Below are 9347 nucleotides of genomic sequence, written 5' to 3' on the forward strand. Positions count from 1 at the left end.
ATGCCTTGACGGCCGCCGTGCAACTTAGAAATTGGCCAAAAACCCGCAACCCTCGACCAATACATTTTCACCCGCGACATCGTTTTCAAAGTATCCCAATTTGGCGACAAGACCACATGGCAACACTGTTCATTTACAGTCATTGGAGGGGAGGGGCGAGGAGGGGCGTGGCGGGCGGGGCGGGGCGGGGCGGGCGAGGAGGGGCGGGGCGGGCGGGCGGTGACGTTCTGCTTGTATCACGTGATGTTTCCAGACCCGGGGAACCAGGTCAGTAGAGTCACGTCACTTCAATGTTTCCTGCCTGATCCTGCCTCTTGTGTCTTTAACCGTTGGATGCTTAACCGGTCAATATGAAGACTTCTTTGCCCTGCTGGTTGTCTACAATGTTAATGTACATCATCACTATATCATCAACATCAAGTGACACAGGCGGTAAGTACGTTTGCTAGCTAGTACTAATGTGGATTTTGCGGTTGTGACGTTATTTTCTTAAACTTTCTTATAGACAGCATCTATAGAATGGAACAGGGCCCGGTTTCCCAAAAGCATCGGATAGGATCCTATGGCTCTAACGATAAACTTAGCCTTAAGATACTTATAGGAAACCGGGGCCAAATCTAAAGTTTACTTGTCGTGTACACAGATTTGCAGGTGTAACATTTTGATGTCATGGATGGTCAGTTGTTGCACCCATAGCTCTGTCTATTAACTTGAGAGTGGTTACATTTCTTCAGTCCCCTCCTTCAGTTTCTTACCGAAACAGGGAATAGGCTTCGTTATTGTTTCAACAGCTGATTGCCTCTTTTAACAAATGTCTGCCGGTAACCGTTCAGGAGAGCTATTAAAGGCCCAGTGCAGTCCAAAATGTGATTTTCCTGTGTTTGATTTCCACACTGAGGTTGGAATAATACTGTGAAATAGTGTAAATAATGATAATGCCCTTTTAGTGTAAGAGCTGTTTGAAAAGACTGACTGAAATTTCAGCCTGTTTTGGTGGGATGGAGTTTTGTGATTCCATGGTGACATCACCATGCGGTAAATTAGTTAATAGACCAATAAGAAAGAGTTCCAAACCTCTCTGCCAATAACAGCTAGTTTTCAGTTTCCCCCTCCCCACTCAGTCCACTCCCAGACAGTCCTAGATACATTCTTGCTTGAGAAATTCTCTTTGCTAAGATTCTATTTTTGTTTCTTTTTGACAATTTTAAGTGAAAACAATCACTGTAAGGTCCTTAATTGTTACCCAGAAATGATTTGATAACGAGCTAAAAACGTCTGCATTGGACCTTTAAAACGTGGCTCATGAGGTTCCCTTGTATAAAGCTCTCACTAAAGAGAGATCAGCTGTCTGTGGGAAATGCAGCCTTTTCCGTATCTGTGATTGATTCAAACACCCCCGATCAACTAATCGATAAACCGATTATTCTATCTGATCCCTACTATTAATGAGATGGTTTTAGAATGGGAGTCACTGTCAACCTGCTCAACATTATATCTTGCTTAGTCTAATGCTAGTCAGTGTTCATTGACCATTTCCTGGTTCAAACTGCCTTAGCTGTTGTGGGAGTCAATGTCAACCTGCTCAACATTCAGTAGGCCTGTATCTTGCTTTGTCTCAAAGTATATTCACTCTGTAATCTGTTTCTTCTCAGGGACAGTTCAGGTTGCTGGTTCTGCTGAGCCCATTGTGGCCTTAGTTGGCGACGACGTCATCCTGCCTTGCACCCTGAGACCCACCGTTAACGCTGTGTATCAGACAGTAGAATGGCAGAGACCTGACCTAAAACCAAAAGAGGTGCATCTTTACAGAAATGAGAAGGACGACCTTGCGCTCCAGAATCGATTATTCGGGGGAAGGACGTCACTGTTTAAAGAAGAACTAGAGGAAGGCAACGCTAGTTTAAAGCTGACCAGAGTGGAACTCTCTGATGCTGGAAACTACACCTGTTACATTCCACTGTTGGACCACCAGAAAACCACCATTCAACTCATTGTTGGTGAGTCAACACACCTGCCGACCACCCAATCCCCCTTAAGAGACAGATCACATGAAATCAAGGGTGAGTTCAATGTCAAGTCCATTGCATGATGAGTATTAGTTAGATAGATTGGTTAGCCTACATACTAACCTTAATAGTGTGATAACCCCAGCTAATTCAATGTACAATGCTGTGAGTCATTGGAAGTTACTTTTTGAATTTTAAGGTCCATAAGTATCAGCAAACCCTTGTTATATTTAAGCAATAAGTCACGAGGGGGTGTGTCATATGGCCAATATACCATGGCTAAGGTCTGTTCTTATGCACGACGCAACCTGGATATAGCCATTAGCCGTGGGATATTGGCCATATACCACAAACCCTGAGTTGCCTTATTGCTATTATAAACTGGTTACCAACGTAATTATTTTATTGTCATACCCGTGGTATAACATTATAAACAAGGTGGTTTGAGCCCTGAATGCTGATTGGCTGAGAGCCGTGGTATATCTCTGTATCTCTATAGGTGCAGCGCCTCGACCAGTAATCACCATTGAAGGAATCAAAGGTGATGAGGTGGTCCTGCGCTGTGAGGCTGAAGGCTGCTACCCAGAGCCTGTCATGGAGTGGTGTGACGTTCATGGACGTGTCCTCCCTGCTGCTGGACCTCCAGAGACATCCAGAGACCGTGAAGGCTGCTACACTGTGACAAGCCATGTCAACGCCCCGAAAACGGACAACAACACGTTCACCTGTCGGGTTCAACAGCCGGAGATCAAACACATGAAGGAGAGACGGGTTCATATTCCAGGTGAGGGTCTGTTTTGGATATTTGAAAGAAGGCACTATCGGTAAAAAATGTCCTGTTGTTTAAGTCATTTCATGTATAATACGCATTAGGTATTGTAATAATTCTACATCCTGTGTTTCAGATCAAATGTTTCCTACGCAGTGCCAGTCCTTGTGGCTGACAGTTCCTGTTGCAGTTGGAGTCACAGCTCTTGTTGTAGCTGGAGGTCTCTCCCTGTTGATAAAAATAGGGATGTTGACCATCAGCATGGTAAGTCATGGGAGTTACTTCCTGGTGTGGTAGTGTTATCTGGTGGAGGTCTAATTGCGCTATATAAAACAACCTAAAGAGAGAGGTAATTCATGTCTGTCTACATCAGTGGTCACCAACCGGTCGATCGCGATTGACTGCTCCATCTCCAAGACATTCCTAGTCGATCACCAAACATTTCTGTAAAGTTCCCAACGATAAAGCCTTGTGTTCCTATTTATTTTAATTTTTTGGTGCTGTTTGCAGTAGGTCCACTTGATTCAGCAGCCCTGGTGCCGGGAAGGAAAAGTGTTCCCATTTCATTTGTCTGAAGGTAGAACTCTGCCTACCCGGCAGGTCCAGAGAGCAAATCAAGTCCTCCTATAGGCCGACCACTGGCCAATCAGATAGCTCAGATCACCGTGTCTGCACAGTATCTTCGAGCCATAGGTTTAAAACAAAGCCTCTAACGCACAGCAAAGTTGATACAAATAACAACAAATAATAACAAAGATAGCTGATAATGTAAGCATACTGTGTCCATAATAAGTATATAGGTTGTATGTTGGGAGCTTTTGGGAAAGAGCACAGTTAGAAAGATATGGCATATAGAAGCAAACCGGATGGACATCATGAAGATGATCGGAGAGGTTGAGAGTAGAAGAAGTTCAGGAGCAAAAAAATAAATAAAATAATAATATATATGTATATGTGTAAAATTAACTCTGTCCATAAGGTGTAGATAGTAAGTATAGACCGGAAGTAGAGGCCTGGGCATTGTTGTTCACTAATTTACCCCAAGTAGGGAAAGGATGGTGGGGTTGAAAAGTAATAAAGGGGAGAATATATATATATAAAAAACATGGGGGATTGGAAGTGATGCAGACAATTACATTGATAGATTGTATCTTCTATCTGCAATATTAAGCTGATCCACCCCCCCCCCCCCCCACAAAAAAAAATGTAGACTGTGATATTTCAAAACGTTTAAAACCATAACCAGAGAGAGACTCAACGAATACAGCAAAGTTGATACTGTGAGATTTCAAAACGTTTAAGTTCATGTTTGTTGTTATTCAGCACTGCCAACATTTAGTCTTCCAGTTGATGGCCAAACTCAAGTCGCACTGTATCCTTTTCTCAGCAGAGGGAAGGAGGGCGGAGGGACAGTGAGTCGGGTGAGAGGCAGCCTCACCACTGCTCCCTCCCTCCCCTCAGACTGACCATCAGATACAGGTCATCAGTCAGCCTCACCACTGCTCTCTCCCTCCCCTCAGACTGACCATCAGATACAGGTCATCAGTCATCCTCACCACTGCTCTCTCCCTCCCCTCAGACTGACCATCAGATACAGGTCATCAGTCAGCCTCACCACTGCTCTCTCCCTCCCCTCAGACTGACCATCAGGTCATCAGTCAGCCTCACCACTGCTCTCTCCCTCCCCCCAGACTGACCATCAGATACAGGTCATCAGTCAGCCTCACCACTGCTCTCTCCCTCCCCTCAGACTGACCATCAGATGCAGGTCATCAGTCAGCCTCACCACTGCTCTCTCCCTCCCCTCAGACTGACCATCAGATACAGGTCATCAGTCAGCCTCACCACTGCTCTCTCCCTCCCCTCAGACTGACCATCAGATACAGGTCATCAGTCAGCCTCACCACTGCTCTCTCCCTCCCCTCAGACTGACCACAGAGCAGTTTTTAATTGATTAATGTTGCATAGGCTTATGTTTTTTCAGTCATGTTTAAAAGAGAATCTGAGGGGTAGATCTCGGCCTGCTTTTTCACTCAAAGTGATCTTGACTCAGAAAAGGTTGGTGACCACTGGTCTACATGGTCAAGAGGTTGAACAGAGGACTTGACTACATAGTAGATTTCACCAGTCCAGGGATGTGAAACACATACTTAGTTGACTGTGTTCATGTGACGTGTTAGACGGTTCTTATCTAGTCCTGTCTCTCATCCATTTAAACAGGAGCGTTGGACGTCAGTAATGCAGAACCCTTAATGAAGAAGAACAAGGAGACGACGAAGAATGAGGAAGATGAGGCCGGTGAACCCAGTCTGTCAGAGGTTTAAAAGATTGTAAAATATCTAATTTTATAATAATAGTATTATATGCCATTTAGCAGACCTGTATGGACGGTCCCAGGAATCAAACACACTATCCTGGAGTTACATGCGCTACCAAGGACCATGCTTGCCTATGACTATATAGGACTATGCATCGCTATATTTACATGTTAGTCATTTAGCAGAAGCTCATATCCAGAGCGACTAGGGTTAAGTGCCTTGCTCAAGGGCACCGACAGATTTTTCACCTAGGTGGCTCAGGGATTGGAACCAGCAACCTTTTGGTTACTGGCCCCATGCGCTTAACCACTAGTCTGCCTACCGCTCCATATATAGCACTATGTCGTCAGCATTTGTTGTTGCATCCGCCATCTTTGGTGTCGCTTAGGTAGTCAGTAATATGTGCTGATGTATTCATTTATTTGACAGGGACAATGCACTTTACTAGTAAAAGCACCAGTTATTGCGTACAGAAGCAATCAAAGCCTGGCTGAGTTGGAAAGAGGGAGACTGTTTTGAATTGCCGGGGTCGCGGCAGAGGTCACGCGTAGGGAGTTGCTGAAGGGATATTCTGATCAGGGTCTTCTCAGGTGCTAAGATTTGTCTCTGGGGTCACGATGACCTCTCACTGTGCCAAAGAGGGGCATTGTAACTTCCCTGCCAAAATCACCAGGTGCTCCTCTATCCTGTAACTTTGCCTTAAAGATAGACTAGCCTGTGATCTGCAGTTGGGCTGAGTTGGTGAGGGTTAGTGTTTCTCAATCTTGGTCCTGGGGACCCAAAGGGGTGCACAGTTTTGTTTTGGGAAACAATGGAACAGTATCTAACATATGGAAACCACATGTTTCACTCAGTTCCATTGATTCCATTTCAGCCATTACAATGAGCCTGTCCTCCTATAGCTCCTCCTACCAGCCTCCATTGACTGGGTTAGAGAGTAATGATTTTGGACCTTTCGGAGGAGACGGGAGACGTGAGGACAACGGGTCTGTAGTGTTTGAGTTCCCATGAAGAGATGGTGGATACACTGCCTAGAGTCTCTGTCACTGCAGCGGATTTCCGGAGAAGTCGTTTTGAAAATCAGCGTGAAAAAGAGCGCCACCAACTGGTGGGGGTGATAGAGGTGCCGGTTTAGATACAGTGCCTTCGGAAAGTATTCAGACCCCTTCCCTTTTTCCACATTTTGTTACATTACAGCCTTATTCTAAAATTGATTAAATAAATAAAAATCCTCATCAATCTACACACAATACCCCATATTGACAAAGTGAAAACAGGTTTTTAGAATCTTAAGCAAATGTATTAAAAATAAAAACTGAAATAGCTTATTTACATAAGTATTCAGACCCAGATCTGGGGAAGGGTACCAAAAAAATTCTGCAGCATTGATGGTCCCCAAGAACACAGTGGCCTCCATCATTCTTAAATGGAAGAAGTTTGGAACCACCAAGACTCTTCCTAGATCTGGCCGCCCAGCCAAACTGAGCAATCGGGGAGAAGGGCCTTGGTCAGGGAGGTGACCAAGAAACTGATGGTCACTCTGACAGAGCGCCAGAGTTTCTCTGTGGAGATGGGAGAACCTTCCAGAAGGACAACCATCTCTGCTGGTCTCCACCAATCAGGCCTTTATGGTAGAGTGGCCAGACGGAAGCCACTTCTCAGTAAAAGGCACATGACAGCCCTCTTGGAGTTTGCCAAAAGGCACCTAAAGGACTCAGACCATGAGAAACAAGATTATCTTGTCTGATGAAACCAAGATGTAACTCTTTGGCCTGAATGCCAAGCATCACGTCTGGAGGAAACCTGGCACCATCCCTACGGTGAAGCATGGTGGTGGCAGCATCATGCTGTGGAGATGTTTTTCAGCGACAGGAAGACTTGTCAGGATCGAGGGAAAGATTAACGGAGCAAAGTACAGAGAGATCCTTGATGAAAACCTGCTCCAGAGCGCTCAGGACCTCAGACTGGGGCGAAGGTTCACCTTCCAACAGGACAACAGCCCTAAGCACACAGCCTGGCTTCAGGACCAGTCTCTGAATGTCCCCATCCAACCTGAAGAATGGGAGAAACTCCCCCAAATACAGGTGTGCCAAGCTTGTAGCGTCATACCCAAGAACTCGAGGCTGTAATCGCTGCAGTTTAAAAAAAAATGTTTAGTACATTTGCTAACATTTTGTGTGTGGATTGAGAAGGTTGAAAAAAATGATTTAATCCATTTTAGAATAAGGCTGTAACGTAACAAAATGTGGAAAAAGTCAAGGGGTCTGAATACATATTTAAGGTAGATTTTATTTACTCTGTTATGCTGTATGCACTGACATGCATGATTGTTGATGTTCAGGGAATTAAAGTGGATAATGCGCACCACAGCAGCTTTAACTCAGACAGCAGTGTCTAACCTACTGTAGCTGCTTGTAAAGTCATTCAAAGTAATTCAAAGCTTCTACTTTATCACTCAGGATGGAACTTTCCAGTGCTACTATTTTTGACGTAATATTATTAAAACAAAATCAGAACACTCCATAGAACAATAGTCTATGTATTTTCTACCATTTGTATTTCCAGTGGTGTAAAATACTTCAGTAAAACTAATTTAAAGTACTACTTAAGTCGTTTTTTGGGGGGGTGTCTGTACTTTACTATTTATATTTTAGACTACTTTTACTTCACCACATTCCTAAAGAAAATAATGTACTTTTTACTCCATATATTTCCCCTGCCACACACAAGTACGCATTACATTAATACTTTTAGTTTTGATACTTAAGTATATTTAAAACCAAATACTTTCAGACATTTACTGAAGTAGTATTTTACTGGGTCACTTTTACTTGAGTCATTTTCTATTCATGTATCTTTTACTTTTACTCAAGTATGACGTTTGGATACTTTTCCCACCACTTTATTTCTTTACTCCTTATTTATTTCTTAATTGCGCGAGTGGCATCGTTTTACAAATTCAGTTACAACCGGAGTTTAAGCACAATAGTTAACAGCAATTTTTTATTTAATGTGTAGTTTGGTGGTATACGGGGTCCCCCTGGAAAAGAGACCTGTCTCAGCACTGACTTCCTGTCAAAATAAAGAATGTGAAAGAAACTTTAATTTGGCTCCATGGTTTGTTTACTGTCACTGTTGCTTTTTGAGCTCCAGTCATCGATTATCTGCAGATAAATTATCACAACATTCTCTGAAGATGGTATTCCTCAGTGCAGGAACTATATATAGAGAGGAGAGCGCCTCATTCTGGTCCACGCTCATTTTTTCAGTGTGTAAATGTTTTTGTTTTTTTGCAGGCCATCTAATTATTTGGTAAGGTAAAAATGTATTTGAGCTCTTATCAGGAGTCGACTGTAAATCATCACCTCCCAAAATAGTCAAACAATATCATGAATGAGTAGAATTAGGTGAAAGTGGATGAGAAATACTATTGGACAGATGGAAACAAATGTATCAGACGCCGAGACAAGACCGAGACACTCAATATGTGGTCTCAAGACCGGACTCCACTGCTTCATCCTAATGTAAGCTAAATGCATTGGATACAAAACAAACACTGTCATATTATAAAGGAAAACATGTCCAATGTAATTATATACACGCATATCAAACAGGAATATACATTAAATGTATTTCTCCTTGCAGGGGATTAGACAGATGAACTGCAGCCTGCCCAAGCCTCAAAACCAGAACCGTGGGGAGAAATCAGCACTTGTCATTCTTCAGAATATTTTTACATTTACATTTACGTCATTTAGCAGACGCTCTAATCCAGAGCGACTTACAAATTGGTGCATTCACCTTATAGCCAGCGGGATAACCACTTTACAATTATAATTATTTTGTATTATTTTTTTGTGGTATTATTATTTTTTACTTTTTTTTTATTAGATTTTTTATTTTCGTTTGTTTTATATATATATATATTGTTGTTTTTTATTTTATGTTTTTTGTAATTATTATTATTATTATTTTTATATATTATTATTTTATTTTTTTTGGGGGGGGTAGAAGGATTACTTTTATACTATCTAGTACCATGTATAATAATAATATAATATAATATATATATAATATGAACACTTATTGGTTTCCTGTATCTGTGCATGAATCCTCAGAACACAGTCCATTGAACACTTATTGGTTTCCTGTATCTGTGCATGAATCCTTAGAACACAGTCCATTGAACACTTATTGGTTTCCTGTATCTGTGCATGAATCCTTAGAACACAGTCCATTGAACACTTATTGGTT

The 9347-nt window shown here is 42.5% G+C and overlaps 1 protein-coding gene across 1 annotated transcript; it reads left to right on the top strand.

The window, feature by feature from the left end:
* The first annotated feature begins 306 nt into the window (after positions 1-306).
* On the top strand, positions 307-5107 carry LOC311113848 (CD276 antigen-like). Its single transcript, XM_084189139.1, has 5 exons — positions 307-432; positions 1653-2060; positions 2506-2790; positions 2912-3039; positions 4996-5107. Exons 1-5 carry the CDS (start codon positions 351-353, stop codon positions 5026-5028), a joined length of 936 nt encoding a protein of 311 aa, XP_084045265.1. The 5' UTR covers positions 307-350; the 3' UTR covers positions 5029-5107.
* Positions 5108-9347: the final 4240 nt, after the last annotated feature.

Source organism: Coregonus lavaretus, assembly GCF_964263955.1.
Source record: "Coregonus lavaretus genome assembly, contig: HAP1_SCAFFOLD_1727, whole genome shotgun sequence".
Taxonomy (NCBI): domain Eukaryota; kingdom Metazoa; phylum Chordata; class Actinopteri; order Salmoniformes; family Salmonidae; genus Coregonus; species Coregonus lavaretus.